The 16,231-nt window shown below is 45.1% G+C and overlaps 1 protein-coding gene across 3 annotated transcripts in view; it reads right to left on the reverse strand.

Annotated features, from left to right (window-relative positions):
* Nucleotides 1–16,231, reverse strand: part of SLC24A5 (solute carrier family 24 member 5) — a 79,410-nt gene that overhangs the window by 13,656 nt on the left and 49,523 nt on the right. For all 3 annotated transcript variants that reach the window (XM_056572286.1, XM_056572285.1, XM_056572284.1), the window contains exon 6: nt 1,248–1,531. In XM_056572286.1, coding sequence (XP_056428261.1) covers nt 1,248–1,531 — 284 coding nt within the window. The remainder of the gene's footprint in view (nt 1–1,247; nt 1,532–16,231) is intronic.

Raw genomic sequence — 16,231 nt, forward strand, 5'->3', positions numbered from 1 at the left:
GCGAGGTGACGTGATGACGATGCAGAAGAGCGACGGCCATGCAGCAGAGCCTGAAGAGGACGGTCCGTAACGTTGGGGACAGGTGAGTGACACTCACCGGACCACACGGTGCACCTTAAACAGCTATCCGGCAGCAGCTGAAGCAGTCTGCGCTGCTGGATAGCCGTTTATGCGATGGCCCCCGACATATGTTGATGCTGCCTTCTGAGAGGTCATCATATGTTGAAATTATCGTATGTCAGGGGATCACTGTATATAAAACAATTAAAAAAAAGGACTCACCGGCTGCCGCTCCCCTGGTAAATCACTCTTCTCCGCTGCCGTTTTCTTCCTGGTCTGGCCATGGTCGATCCATCACAATGCCTGTCAACAAATAGCAGGCGCAGCAATGTCCCGCCTTGGCTGGTGATAGGCTGAGTGGCAGTGTGATGCATTGAGCTTAGGGCGATCAGCGGGACATGCTGGGGATTGTAGTTTAGCTTTGTGTAGTAGAGTGGGGAATAAAGTAGTATTAATAAGCCTTCGCCCCTAGCTGCTCATTTAAATATTAAGAAAAATAAGGATATCGTTGGAACACAGTGATGGATCTGGGCTTGGTAGGCATCATTTTAATCAGTGTCACCTGCACTACCAGCCAGTACTGCTGGTTAGTGTGGGTGATACTAGTAACAAAATTTCCTTTAATAAGAGAACTGCAGTGGGGCATACCTACCTGCCTACTGGGGGGATATACCTACTTAATGAGGGACCTACTATTCTACCCACTTTTATGGTGCAGGACACCAAGGGGGCATTATTACAGTTTGGGCTCCTATAGATGAGGAGATTGTGTAGCGGCGGAAAAGGCACTGGAAATATGTGGAGTCTAAGATGTTTGTCCTGCAGATACTGAAGAGATGAAATTTTGGCTGGAAGAAGTCGACATGTCGGTCTGAGCAGGATGAAAACGAAAAGAAAAGAGTACGCCACCAATAAGAGAAGATGTCAATTGTGAGTCACTTAATTTTAACTGTATCTGTATGGTGAAAAGGGGGGGGGGGGGTTGCCGATACAGCACCTCGCCAGGGGCACAAGGTACGTCTCTGTCTATTACTACCACAGCTGCAAGTCAGTAGTGATCCATGCTCACTGATTTTATCTTTTGTAAAGGTATTTACGTTGGTAAATAATTTTTGAATGGTTCCCCTTCAAGCACCGTCTGTTATGAACAAAATAACACATGATCTGCATTTCAATTCATTACTGACCATCTGATATTTCATTAAGCCCATGCAAGCTTATTGATAGGTGCGAATAATCTGAGTCTTCCTGAAAGATGCCGCTATCAGATCTGGAGTTCTGGCGAACTATATGTAGGCTCTCTTCTTTCCATCCAAGTAGGGGCTGCTGTTCATTGTTTTCCTCTAGGGCTTCAGCAAAACACGTACAACAAGGACTTAACTTCTTCACCAAATACTGATTTATTCTGATGTCAAGGCACAGCATCACAATGTAGAGCCCATATACCAAAATCAAGGATGCAGATTCGTACCTGACGTGAGAGAAGACAATGTAATGAGATTAAAAATATTACATGTTTAAATAGTTATACAGATGTGAACAAATATCTTGGTACCCTTCCATTAAAGGGGTATTCCAGGTTTATACATCTTATCCCCTATGCAAAGGATAGGGGATAAGATGTATGATCGCAGGGGTCCCGATGCTGGGGACCCCTACGATCTCGGTGCCGCTCCAAGCATTCCGTCCCAGGCGCTGCCTCCGAGACAGTGACGTGACACGGCCACGCCCCTAGTGATGTCACACCACGCCCCCTCCAATCATGTCTATGGGAGGGGGGGTGACAAGATATCACTATGGGGCATGATGTGGCATCACTAGGGGGCATGGCCGTGATGTCACGTCCACGTCTCGGAGGCAGCGCCGGGCACAGAATGCTGTCCTTTGGATAGGGGATAAGATGTATAAACCCTGAATACCCCTTTAAAGGCTGAAAAACCCACAATGCTACCTGAATTAACTTGAAACTGACAGAAGTGATAATGCATCTGACATTGCTATTGAATTGCGGTTTAACAGAATCATTTAAAACAACCAAAATAACAAAAATGGCCTGGACAAAAATGATGGTACCCCTAGAAAAGATAGGGACATATTTAACTATAGTGGGCCCTGCAATTAGTGTCACAGGTGTCTTCAAACTGTCATCAGTCAGTTGCCTATTTATAGGGTGAAAAGTATTCACTGTGCTGTTTGGTATCATGGTGGGTACCTCATTGAACATAGACCACATAAAGAGTTCTTTCAGGAGATAAAGAAAATTAATTATAGACAAGCAAGTTAAAGGCTATATGACCATCTCAATCTCCAAGCTTCTTGATGCTCCTGTGACTACAGGTGCACATATTGTTTAGCAGTTTAAGGTCCACAGAATTCCAGCCAACCTCCCTGGACGTGGCCTCAAGTGGAAAATTTATGACAAATCAAAATACAAATGATAACCAAAAAGCACAGAACAACTTCAAAAGACAAAAGAGATGAACTCCAAGGTCAAGATACATCAGTGTTTCAAATCACACTATTCATCATGGTTTGAGCCAAAGTGGACTTAATAGAAGATGACCGAGAAAGACATCAAAGCCAAAATGCATATTGACAAGCAACAAAACTTCGGAGAATGTCCTTGGGATAGAGGAGACAAAACTGGAGCTTTTTGGCAAGCCACATCAGCTCTACGTTCACAAGGTACAATGAAATCTCATGACTATGAAGGCATTCTAGAACAAAAAGTGCTGGCTAGTGTCAGGAAGCTTGGTCTCAGTTATAGGTCATGGATCCTACAATAAGATAATGACCCAAAACACGCAGCTGTAACACCCAATTGTGGCTAAGAGCAAATTTTTGGACTGTGCTGAAGCATGCAGTTTGGAAAAGGCAACCTTCAAACCTGAGATAGCTATAGCAGTATTTTATGAGGAATCGGCCAAGATGCCTGTAGACAAGTGCAGAAGTCACTTAAATTTGACTGCCTCAAAAGGTTGTGCAACTAAAGTAAGGGGACTATCACTTGTCTGGGCAAGTTTTAAAGAATACCTTACACCAAATTAAACTTAATATATTGTTCCTTATGTAATTATACAACACTTTGCTATTTACTTGCTGTTAAAATTCCCAACCTTTATATGTTTTAATGTGATTGAAAAAAAAAAAAAATCGGGCCACTAGGTGGCTCTGTTCTGCTCCCTGCGCAAGTCAAAACATTCATTTGGTCTCCTTCCGGCCAGGCAGGAGACCAAACTCAGGAAGTGCGTGCAGAGCATGGCGAGGCACAGCTCTCATAGGCTTTACACACATTGTGCCTGCTAGGGAATGCCCACTTTCTCCTGCCGGGCTGGAGGTATGTTAGGAGTAGTTAAGGAATATACCGTATATACTCGAGTATAAGCCGACCCGAGTATAAGCCGAGACCCCTAATTTCAACCCAAAATCCCAGGAAAAGTTATTGACTCGAGTATAAGCCTAGGGTGGGAAATACCTCATCCCCCCCTGTCATCATCCAGACCCGTCATTAACATCCTCATCATCCCCTTGTCATCATCCCACACATCCCCCCTTCATCATCCTCTTATCATCATCCCACACATCCCCTTATCATCCCACACATCCCCCCTTCATCATCCCCTTGTCATCATCCCACACATCCCCTTATCATCCCACACATCCCCCCTTCATCATCCCCTTGTCATCATCCCACACATCCCCCCTTCATCATCCCCTTGTCATCATCCCACACATCCCCTTATCCCACACATCCCCCCTTCATCATCCCCTTGTCATCATCCCACACATCCCCTTATCCCACACATCCCCCCTTCATCATCCCCTTGTCATCATCCCACACATCCCCCCTTCATCATCCCCTTGTCATCATCCCACACATCCCCTTATCATCCCACACATCCCCCCTTCATCATCCCCTTGTAATCATCCCACACCCCCCCCCCTTCATCATCCCCACCCCCCTTCATCATCCCCACACCCCCCCCCCCCCCCTTCATCATCCTCTTCTCATCATTCGCCCTCAGTGGTCTTCAACCTGCGGACCTCCAGAGGTTTCAAAACTACAACTCCCAGCAAGCCCGGGCAGCCATCGGCTGTCCGGGCTTGCTGGGAGTTGTAGTTTTGAAACCTCCGGAGGTCCGCAGGTTGAAGACCACTGCGGCCTTCAACATGCGGACCTCCAGAGGTTTCAAAACTACAACTCCCAGCAAGCCCGGGCAGCCATCGGCTGTCCGGGCTTGCTGGGAGTTGTAGTTTTGAAACCTCCGGAGGTCCGCAGGTTGAAGACCACTGCGGCCTTCAACATCATCCAGCCCCCTCTCACCCCCTTTAGTTCTGAGTACTCACCTCCGCTCGGCGCTGGTCCGGTCCTGCAGGGCTGTCCGGTAAGGAGGTGGTCCGGTGAGGAGGTGGTCCGGGCTGCTATCTTCACCGGGGGGCGCCTCTTCTCCGCGCTTCCGGCCCGGAATAGAGCCGTTGCCTTGACAACGACGTATCTGCGTCGTTGTCAAGGCAACGTGACTATTCTGAGGCCGGGCCCGAAGCGCTTAGAAGAGGCCTCCCCGGTGAAGATAGCAGCCCGGACCACCTCCTCACCGGACCACCTCCTTACCGGACAGCCCTGCAGGACCGGACCAGCGCCGAGCGGAGGTGAGTACTCAGAACTAAAGGGGGTGAGAGGGGGCTGGATGATGTTGAAGGCCGCAGTGGTCTTCAACCTGCGGACCTCCGGAGGTTTCAAAACTACAACTCCCAGCAAGCCCGGACAGCCGATGGCTGCCCGGGCTTGCTGGGAGTTGTAGTTTTGAAACCTCTGGAGGTCCGCAGGTTGAAGACCACTGCGGGTGGGGGAGTTCACTCGAGTATAAGCCGAGGGGGGTGTTTTCAGCACGAAAAATCGTGCTGAAAAACTCGGCCTATACTCGAGTATATACGGTAATCTGAATTAGTTTAGAAAATATGGTTTGATGACAGGTACTCTTTAATATTTAGTTTTCTTCTAAATTATTCTTTTAACCCCTTAAGGACCGGAGGTTTTTCCGTTTTTGCATTTTCGTTTTTTGCTCCTTGCCTTTAAAAAATCATAACTCTTTCAAATTTACACCTAAAAATCCATATGATGGCTTATTTTTTGCGCCACCAATTCTACTTTGTAATGACGTCAGTCATTTTGCCCAAAAATCTATGGTGAAGCGGGAAAAAAAATCATTGTGCGACAAAATTGAAAAAAAAACGCTGTTTTGTAACTTTTGGGGGCTTCCGTTTCTACGTAGTACATTTTTCGGTAAAAATTACACCTGATATGTATTCTGTAGGTCCATACGATTAAAATGATACCCTACTTATATAGGTTTGATTTTGTCGGACTTTTGGAAAAAAATCATAACTACATGCAGGAAAATTAATACGTTTAAAATTGTCATCTTCTGACCCCTATAACTTTTTTATTTTTCCGTTTATGGGGCGGTATGAGGGCTCATTTTTTGCGCCGTGATCTGAAGTTTTTAACGGTACCATTTTTGCATTGATAGGACTTATTGATCACTTTTTATTCATTTTTAAATGATATAAAAAGTGACCAAAAATGCACTATTTTGGACTTTGGAATTTTTTTGCGCACACGCCATTGACCGAGCGGTTTAATTAATGATATATTTTTATAATTCGGACATTTCCGCACGCGGTGATACCACATATGTTTATTTTTATTTTTATTTACACTGTGTTTTTTTTTTTATTGGAAAAGGGGGGTGATTCAAACTTTTAATAGGGGAGGAGTTAAATGATCTTTATTCACTTTTTTTTTTCACTTTTTTTGTGCAGTGTTATAGGTCCCATAGGGACCTATAACACTGCACACACTGATCTTCTATGTTGATCACTGGTTTCTCATAAGAAACCAGTGATCAACGATTCTGCCGCATGACTGCTCAGGCCTGGATCTCAGGCACTGAGCAGTCATTCGGCGATCGGACAGCGAGGAGGCAGGAAGGGGCCCTCCCGCTGTCCTGTCAGCTGTTCGGGATGCCGCGATTAGCCGCGGCTATCCCGAACAGCCCGACTGAGCTAGCCGGGAACTTTCACTTTCACTTTTAGCGATCGGCGCTGCGCACTATTAGAGGCGGGTCCCGGCTTCACTATGACGCCGGGCCCGCCATGATATGACGCGGGGTTACTGTGTAACCCCGCGTTATATCAGAAGAGCAGGACCAATGACGTACCGGTACGTCATTGGTCCTTAAGGGGTTAAAACACAATTCAAAAGCAATATGTCACATATGGGCATGGAAGAGTGAAGCCCTGAACTCATCCGCTCCAACTAGCCCTGCCCGAATAAGTGCAGGGAGTAAAACGTCAACAAAATAAACTTACAATACAGACAGAGGTCAGAACACTGTATGGAAACACCCACACTAACAGAAATAATAAACAAAACACACACAATAGGCGACAGTCCACAAGCCCAGTCAGTACCAAGAGATAACAGATAAGCAAAATCGCAGAAACAGTAGAGGAGAGCGGAGATAATAGGTCAGTTATGCCAGAAATACAAGATACAGTACAAACGCTAGTTAGGAGTATGAGCTCTTTTGCAGGCGAAGCCTGAGTGAATACTGAGGGTTTAAATAGGGAGCTAAGCAGGTGAAAAGCCAACGAGGTCAGCTGACCATCCAGAGATCAGGGCGTTTCCACAGTAACCAAAATAGCAAAAGACCTCAGTGTAGATTAACCTTTCAGGTTCTTACACAATGTCTGGTTTTCATCAGTTAATTCTCAGTAATTTATTATTACTTTTGTCAGTTTCAAGTTATTTTAAGGAGCATTGTCGGTTTTTCTGTCTTTAATAGAAGAATACCAACAATTTAGTCCAAGTCCGTATGTACCTAAATATATACACTTCTGGAAAAATATCTACTTTCTTCAACTGACTGAAGACATTATAGTTTGATTGGCTAAAATGATTAAGGGCTCGTTCACATGAGTGGATTTCCTTTGAAATTCGCAGCGTGTTTAACCATTCACAGTGGGAAACAGAGGTTGAAAGGAAATCCACTTGTGTGAACTAGCCCTAAGTCAGGTTCTATTGACAAAGGAAACGGTTTTCACATACATACTTGTTACCAGGTCACCAAGTATCTTTGAAAAATTAGATCAAGCAGGTTGTTTATCTACAGTTGCACATTGTGTCTTGTTGCCCGTGTATAGGACAATTCAAAAAGAATGGTGTAAAAGTATTGGCTCATTAAAAGTAACATAAGTGGTAAATGGTCAGTGATTTTAAAATCAATGCAAAATCAAAGCATTATAGCAACCAATCACAGCACAGTATGCCACGGTATATCATAACTTACAGAAATGTCTGCATTGTAAGGTTACATCTTCTTCAGGGGTGAAACCATATGACTAACAGAAACCTGGTGACTTTTGCATTGATATTCAGCGACCAGGCTTTTCACCTCAGTGGAAAGGTCAACCACCACAATGTTAGAATTTGGGGCTAAAAAAAACACTGTCCCCTTATCAAGCACATGAGGGACTCACGCAAAGATAAAGTGTTCTGTGAAATAAGCAGATGCAAAGTTTATGGTCCCTTCTTTTATAGCAAGGGTGGCCACTCGGGCCCATGCACATTAAGAATGTTCTGCTCAGAATTCATTTAGAGCTACTCAATAGGATTCTGCTGCGCAGTGCACATAGCCGATGAAGATCCTGGTTCTGTAGGAAGAATTGCAGAACAAGTCCAAAAGACTTCTGCATTTCCATATACTGCTTGCTTTGGTGGCGGGAAACCGAGTTGATGGGATTTTGCATGGAATCCTGCTGCCTAACTCTAAAGAGAGGTAAAATGTAAGTAGGGGTTCAGGAAAATGAATATTTAGAATGGAACACTGTACTGCTCCGACCAGCTGACAGCAGGCAATGAAAGAAAAAAAGCCCTACTCTTTTGAAGTCATAGGTGAAACAGTCAGAATAGCCAATACAAAGATGGCTAAATACATGGCTTCAGGGCCGGACTGACCTCCCGGGATACCGGGAAAATTCCCAGTAGGCCGCCTGCCCCCTGGCATACAAGGTCCTGATACACTAGTATCAGGACCTTGTATGCAGTGGCTACAGAGTGGCGGAGCTGAGAGCTATAAGCTCCCAGCCCCACCACTCACTCCACCTATCGATGGGAGGCCATGCAGGACGTCCGCGTCATGGCACAGGCGGTACAATGATAGGATGTCATCACGCCGCCTACGCGATGACATGGATGTTCATGCGCCGGATGGAATGGCTCTGCGTGGGTTCGGTGAAAGGTAAGTTTTTATGGTTTTTTTTTTCCAATCCTGCAGCAAAATGGATGGAGAGAGAAGGGGGGGGGGGTTGGGGGCCAGGTGGGTGAAGCCTGCCAACCTAAGTGCCTAAAGGGGGGAGATCTATTTGTCTATGGAGGGTTGAAAGGGGGATGGTGGTGGCTGAAGCCTGCTTACAACCTATCTGCCTTCCTAAAAGGGGGGGGGGAAATATATATAATTTATATTGAGGGTGGAAAGGGGGGGCTGTCTACCTACCTAACATAAAAGGGGCGAGGAGAAACATATACCTAGTTAAGGGTGCATTCACACCAAGATTGTTACATACGGGGACTGGATCCGGATGGGAGATGTGAAAGCCAGGGGCTCCCGTATCCCAGCCAGACCCGGCCCCCATCTCATTTATTTGAATAAGCCGACTGGAGTAACATAGTGACTCCGGTCGGCTAATTTTTGCCCCGTATCCAGTTTTGTGACGGACTAAAAACAATAGTATACTACAGTTTTAAGTCCAATAAAACAATACCGGATACGGGACAAAAATTAGCCGACCGGAGTCACTATCTTACTCCGGTCGGCTCATTTAAATAAATGAGACAATCGTGGTGTGAATGCAGCCTAATGTGGAATGGAGGTGGAAGTGGGAAGAAGCCTGCCTACCTACCTAATATAATGAGGCTGAATATTTACTGAGCTAAGAAGGGAAGAGGGAAGAATGAGGGGAACCCTTCTTACTTATCTAAAATAAAAGGGGGGGGGGGGGGTCTACCTAGTTTATATGGAGGGAGAGGAGGGGGAGCAGCCTGAATACCTACCTACTTAATATCAGGTAGAAGGGGAGAGAATAGAAATTATGGTGGAGAGAAGCAGACTTACCTAAATGTAAAGAAGGGAGTAATCTACCTGCAATAACTGTAATATGTGGGCACTATTACTATGTGAGACAATATTGATGACAGGTAGAGATGTCGCGAATTGTTCGAATTTAGCATGTCCGCATCGCCGGGCGAACATATGTGAAGTTCGATCCGCCCCTTATACTTTAACATTGCAGTAAAATTTGACCCTGTGAGTCAGAGTCAGCAGACACATTACAGCCAATCAGCAGCAGTCCCTCCCTTCCAGACCTTCCTACCTCTTGCACGGACGCCATTTTAGCCTCATTCAGCATGCTGCAGGCTTAGGAAGTGGAGGGTCAGAGAAGTTGCTCCTGTTGTATAGGGAAAGCGATAGCTAGGTGGCTGCTAGGTGGTGTATTCAGGGTCCAGTTTACTTCTAAAGCACTAGTGTAACATCTGCTTTAAGGACAGCACCCAAAAAAAAGCCCTTTTTAGGGCTGAAAGATATCAGTCCTGGTTGGGAGGGAACCGCTGGTTAAAAGGGGTACTCCAGAATCAAACTTAAGTTCCTTCAAGCAACTAACTACTACATTATTCAAAGGGCTGAAATATATCAGTCCGTGTGTTTTGCAACAGCTGGAGGCACCCTGGTTGGGACCACTGCTTAAAAGGGGAACTCCGCTGGCAAGCTTTTTTGCTCATTGTTACACTAGTGCAAATCACATTAGGTGTGACAGTTGTGCAAATTAAAAAAAAAAAAACCTTTTTGGCTGTTAAATAAAATCAGTCGTCACTGTCAGTTCACGTTACAGTTGCCAGTTTTTTTTGCCTGCAGGGCAAATTGTGTCACCCTAGTGCAAATCACATTTGGTGTGACACTTGTGCAAATTTAACCAAAAAAATGACAGGCAGAGGAAGGCCACCCCACAGGGGCCGTCGTGGTGCTGGGATTCCCTTTGGCCCTAGAATGGTCAGTGTTCAGAGGCCACGTACCCTGAACCCCCAAAGTTCTGAGGACTTAGTTGACTGGCTACCGCTTCTGCTCGGAACCTTGACGCACTGTCCTTCTCCTCCTCTAGCTTAGCTTCGGGCACCACTCATGCTACCACTTGCCCGCCTGCCGCCACCACCAACACTAGCACCACAGCAGCTTTACTTGATCCGTCAGCATCGCTTGCTGGACCTGCGGCAACGCTGGAAGAGGATTGTGAGGAAGAGGAGTCAGAGGAGGAATGTGGCTTTGAAGAGGAGGATGAAGACCAACCACAGCAGGCATTCCAGGGTGCTCCTTCTCACCTATCTGGTTCCCGTGGTGTTGTACGTGGCTGGGGGGGGAAGAAGATTATACCTTCCCTGACATCACTGAGGACGAGGAAAGGGACATGAGTAGCTCGGCATCCATCCTTGTGCAAATGGGGTCTTTCATGATGTCGTGCCTCTTGAGGGACCCTCATATAAAAAAGATGAAGGAGAAGGACCTGTACTGGGTGTCCACGCTACTAGACCCCCGGTATTTCAGAAAGGCGGAAAGGATTCAGCAGGTCCAAAATAAATTAAGAAATATGCTGTACACAGCGTATAAGGGTCATCTCACAGCACAACAGGGATCTAACAGGGGAAGAGGGGAAAGTAATCCACCTCCTCCTCCCACGAACACGCCGGCAAGAACAGGATGCTGTACAGACATGCTGTTGATGGAGGGCATGCAGAGCTTTTTAAGTCCTACGCATCGCCACAGCCCTTCGGGTTCCACCATCAGAGAACTACTTGACCGACAGGTAGCAGACTACCTGGCCTTAACCGCAGATATCGACACTCTGAGGAGCAATGAACTCCTTGACTACTGGGTGTGCCGGCTTGACCTGTGGCCTGAGCTATCACAATTTGCGCTCAAACTTCTGGCCTGTCCCGCTTCAAGTGTCCTGTCAGAAAGGACCTTCAGTGCAGCAGGAGGTATTGTCACTGAGAAGAGGAGTCGCCTTGGTCAAAAAAGTCTGGATTACCTCACCTTTCTTAAGATGAATGAGGGATGGATCCCGAAGGGACTGACACTGGGCGATACATTTGACTGAACAAGGCCTGATCAGATGAGCTGCCTTGGGCTAAAATTGGTCCACACGCTGCTGTATTTGAACACTGAATGCTGGATGACTTGCGTGACTTATCCGCCACCAACTAGGGTTCAAGCCGCAATGTTTTAGGGCACTTTCTGCCTGGCGAAACAAACAGAAATTTTTCTGGCCGCTGCTTCAGAAGCGGCTGCGACAATACCAAATTTTCCAGCCAGGTGTACATGCCTAATTTTTCGGGACTCTGCTGCTGCACTTGTTATGGTGCTGCAATTTTTATGGCCGCTGTTACAGCTGCGACAATACCAAATTTTCCAGCCAGGTTACATGCCTAATTTTTCTGGCCTCTGCTGCTGCACTTGTTATGGTGCTGCAATTTTTCTGGCTGCGACAATACCCAATTTTTCATCCATGTGTACATGCCTAATTTTTCTGGCCTCTGCTGCTGCACTTGTTATAGTGCTGCAATTTTTCTGGCCGCTGCTACAGAAGCGGCTGCAACAATACCAAATTTTTCATCCATGTGTACATGCCTAATTTTTCTGGTACTCTCTGCTGACATCTCTGTCCTTTTTAGCAACCGTGGATATTAAATGTATGCTAAGTGTAGCATGGTGGCTCAGAGGTTAGCACCGCTGCCTTGCAGTGCTGGGGCCTTGGGTTCAAATCCCACTATGTGCTGCCTCAAGGGGGGCTCTAACTATGTGCTGCCTAATATGGGGGAATCTATGGGCTGCCCAAAGGGGGGATCTAACTATGTGATGCCTAAAGGGGGGGGGGATCTAACTATGTTCTGCCTAAAGGGGGCTAAAGCACTTTATTCCAAACCATTTAGGAATAATAGCTGATTTATGCCCTTTATGGATTAAAACCAGACTCTTCATCAACTATGTAATTTTCCATGGGAGTTTTGCCATGGATCCCACTCCGGCACGCCACAGTCCAGCTGTTAGTCCCCTTGAAACAACTTTTAAATCACTATTGTGGCCAGAAAGAGTCCCTGTGGGTTTTAAAATTCGCCTGCCCATTGAAGTCAATGGCGGTTCGCCCGATTCGCGAACTTTCCGTACTGGGGTGGCCGGGGGGGGGTTTGGGGGTGTGTGGGGTCTGCGGCCATTACTGTGGTGGCTGGGGGGGGGGGGGGTGTCGTTTCTGCGGGCATTACTGTGGTGGCCATGTGGGGTCTGCGGGGATTACTGGTGGCTGCGGACCGCATCTGGACCACGGTCCACCAGCTGATTACCCCTGGACTAGGTCTTATTTTCGGGGTAGGGCTTATATTGCAGCCCTACCCCCATAATCCTGCTAGGGTTTATTTTCGAGGAAACACAGTATATATATGGTGATAATATTCCTCCTTGTATGCTTATATTATTGGTAAAATTGGTCTTAGTACACAGGATTTTCACATATAACCTTTTTCAAACATTGCTGCCATTTTTCATTATAAGGGAGTTTTGTGCCATCTTACTTTTTGAACTTGTGGTGGATTGGGATTGGGTCTTGGAGGTTGGCACCATTTTATGGCAAAGTAGTGGTGTATACCTTATGCGATTATATATATATAATAGTCCAAAAAAATTGTAGTTAGAGTTGCACTGTAAAGATGACTTGTTAGCCAGAAGCGGGTGTTCAGCCAGCCATAGCCTCGACCACAGGCGCTCAGAATTCCAAGAAATCAAAAGTAAGGCAAGAAGCGGCACACCAGCAGTTAAAGATGTAAAATGATATTTATTCACCCATCCATTGGTGCAACGTTTCAACCCTCTCAATGGGGTATGCTTGAAAAAGACCCCATTGAGAGGTTTGAAACGTTGCACCAATGGATGAGTGAATAAATATCACTTTACATCTTTAACTGCTGGTGTGCTGGTGGTATAGAATATATTATATATATATATATATATATATATATAAATAACTGGGTGTCTCATTTCCTTGATTGCAGTTTATGCAGTTTAGATCTTTGGGATGATCTGGACAGGTGTTTTCGTAAGTTACATATCAAATATAAGAAAGTTACAGTAAGTAAGTTACAATATGTAGGTTACAAATCAAAACCACTTATGGGAGTGCTGCAATTCAAACGTGACCAACAGAATTCATTGTGTTTGCACTGCTCTAAGCACTGTTAAAGGGGCACTCCGGTGGAAAACATTTTTTTTATTTTTTATCAACTGGTGCCAGAAAGTTTGTAAATTACTTCTATTAAAAAATCTCCACCCTTGCAGTACTTTTTAGCAGCTGTATGCTGCAGAGGAAATTATTTTCTTTTTTAATTTATTGTTTGTCTTTCCAGTGCTCTCTGCTGACACCCGATGCCCGTATCAGGAACTGCAGAAAATCTCCATAGCAAACCTATGCTGCTCTGGACAGTTCCTGATACGGGCATCAGGTGTCAGCAGAGAGCATTGTGGACAAGACAAAAGAAATTCAAATAGAAAATAATTTCTAATGTAGCATAGAACTGCTTAAGTGTACTGGAAGGTTAAAGATTTTTTAACCCCTTCAGTTTTTGCACTTTCGTTTTTTCCTCCTTACCTTTTAAAAATCATAACCCTTTCAATTTTCCACCTAAAAATCCATATTATGGCTTATTTTTTGTGTCGCCAATTCTACTTTGCAGTGACATTAGTCATTTTACCAAAAAATGCACGGCAAAATGGGGAAAAAAATCATTGTGCGACAAAATCGAAGAAAAAACACCATTTTGTAACTTTTGGGGGCTTCCGTTTCTACGCAGTGCATATTTTGGTGAAAATTACACCTTATTATTCTGTAGGTCCATACGGTTAAAATGATACCCTACTTATATAGGTTTGATTTTGTCGCACTTCTGGAAAAAATCATGACTACATGCAGGAAAATGTATACGTTTAAAAATGTCATCTTCTGACCCCTATAAACTTTTTTATTTTTCCACGTACAGGGCGGTATGAGGACTCATTTTTTGCGCCGTGATCTGAAGTTTTTATCGGTATGATTTTTGTTTTGATCGGACTTTTTGATCACTTTTTATTCATTTTTAATGGTATAAAAAGTGACCCAAATTTTTTTTGCACGTACGCCATTGACCGTGCGATTTAATTAATTATATATTTTTATAGTTCAGACATTTACGCACGCGGCGATACAACATATGTTTATTTTTATTTTTTTTACACTTATTTTTTTTATGGGAAAAGGGGGGTGATTCAAACTTTTATTAGGGAAGGGGTTAAATGACTTTTATTAACACTTTTTTTTTTACTTTTTTTGCAGTGTTATAGGTCCCATAGGGACCTATAACACTGCACACACTGATCTCTCATCCTGATCACAGGCGTGTATTAACACGCCTGTGATCAGCATTATCGGCGCTTGACTGCTCCTGTCTGGATCTCAGGCACGGAGCAGTCATTCGCCGATCGGACACCGAGGAGGCAGGTAGGGTCCCTCCCGGTGTCCTGTAAGCTGTTCGGGACGCCGCAATTTCACCGAGGCGGTCCCGAACAGCCCGACTGAGCAGCCGGGTCACTTTCACTTTCGAAGCGGCGGTCAGCTTTGACCGCCGCTTCTAAAGGGTTAATACCGCACATCACTGCGATCGGCGATGTGTGGTATTAGCCGCGGGTCCCAGCCGTTGATGAGCGCCGGGACCGACGCGATATGATGCGGGATCGCGGCGCGATCTTGCTTCATATCGCGGGAGCCGGCGCAGTACGTAAATATACGTCCTGCGTCGTTAAGGGGTTAATAGAAGTAATTTACAAATCTTTTTAAATTTCTGGCACCAGTTAAAAAAAATATATATATAATTATCAGAGTACCCCTTTAAGGCTGAATTCACACTGTGATAAGCAGTGATCCAGCAGGCTGTTTAACCCAAGCACCAAGGTAGGTCCTTGGCAATGTGTTAAACAGCTCCCTAGACCCCCTCTGTGTTAGGGTGGGTTCACACTACGTTTTCTCCCATACGGGAGCGCATACGGCAGGGGGGAGCTAAAACCTCGCGCTCCCGTATGCCTTCGTATGCGTTCCCGTATGTCATTCATTTTAATGAGCCGGCCAGAGTGAAACGTTCGGTCCGGTCGGCTCATTTTTGTGCCGTATGCGCTTTTACAACCGGACCTCAAACCGTGGTTGACCACAGTTTTAGGTCCGGTTGTAAAAGCGCATACGGCGCAAAAATGAGCCGACCGGACCGAACGTTTCACTCCGGCCGGCTCATTAAAATGAATGACATACAGGAACGCATACGAAGGCATACGGGAGCGCGAGGTTTTAGCTCCCCCCTGCCGTATGCGCTCCCGTATGGGAGAAAACGTAGTGTGAACCCAGCCTTATTCTGTTCAGCTACATCCTTTGAAAAAGAAACATTTTTTACCATGTGGTATACATTTTAAATTTTTTGGGGGGGCATATTTCAGTTATATATCAGACAGGAGGCTCATATCTTATGCATTAATCTTTCTTTATTAATGCCCATAGCAGAATTTTTATAACTTCTTTTTAATAAAATTCAAACAAAAACTACAACTCCCAGCAGTCCTAGCAATGCTGTAAGCCACACCTAGGCTGGTGGCCCCTATATAATGGACTGCCTCGGGATGATCCTCCTCTTTCTTTCTGCTCATAGCAGATTTCAGATAAGTGATTCCATTTCCACATATATACTTTCAGTTATATTTCGCGTTTTATAGCTGAGGGAGCTGTCTTTTCTCCCTCAATATATAGTGTTTTTTCTTTATTCATATTTCTGTCTTTATTCATATTTCTTTATTCATATTCTTTACTCATATTTATTTATTGTTAATTATTGATAATTAATTGACTATTTTGTTTTACTTTCATTATTCTGTGTATCGCTGCCTGTAGCGGCGTTTCGCGGCTTTCCTTTCCTTTCTATTACTTTTCTCTGTCCTAGCTATCCCTTTTCCGCCATCTTACCTTGCGCTTTTCCCGTCCTCCTTCTCCTTCGCCT

The sequence above is a fragment of the Hyla sarda genome, chromosome 4, assembly GCF_029499605.1.
Source record: "Hyla sarda isolate aHylSar1 chromosome 4, aHylSar1.hap1, whole genome shotgun sequence".
Lineage (NCBI taxonomy): Eukaryota > Metazoa > Chordata > Amphibia > Anura > Hylidae > Hyla > Hyla sarda.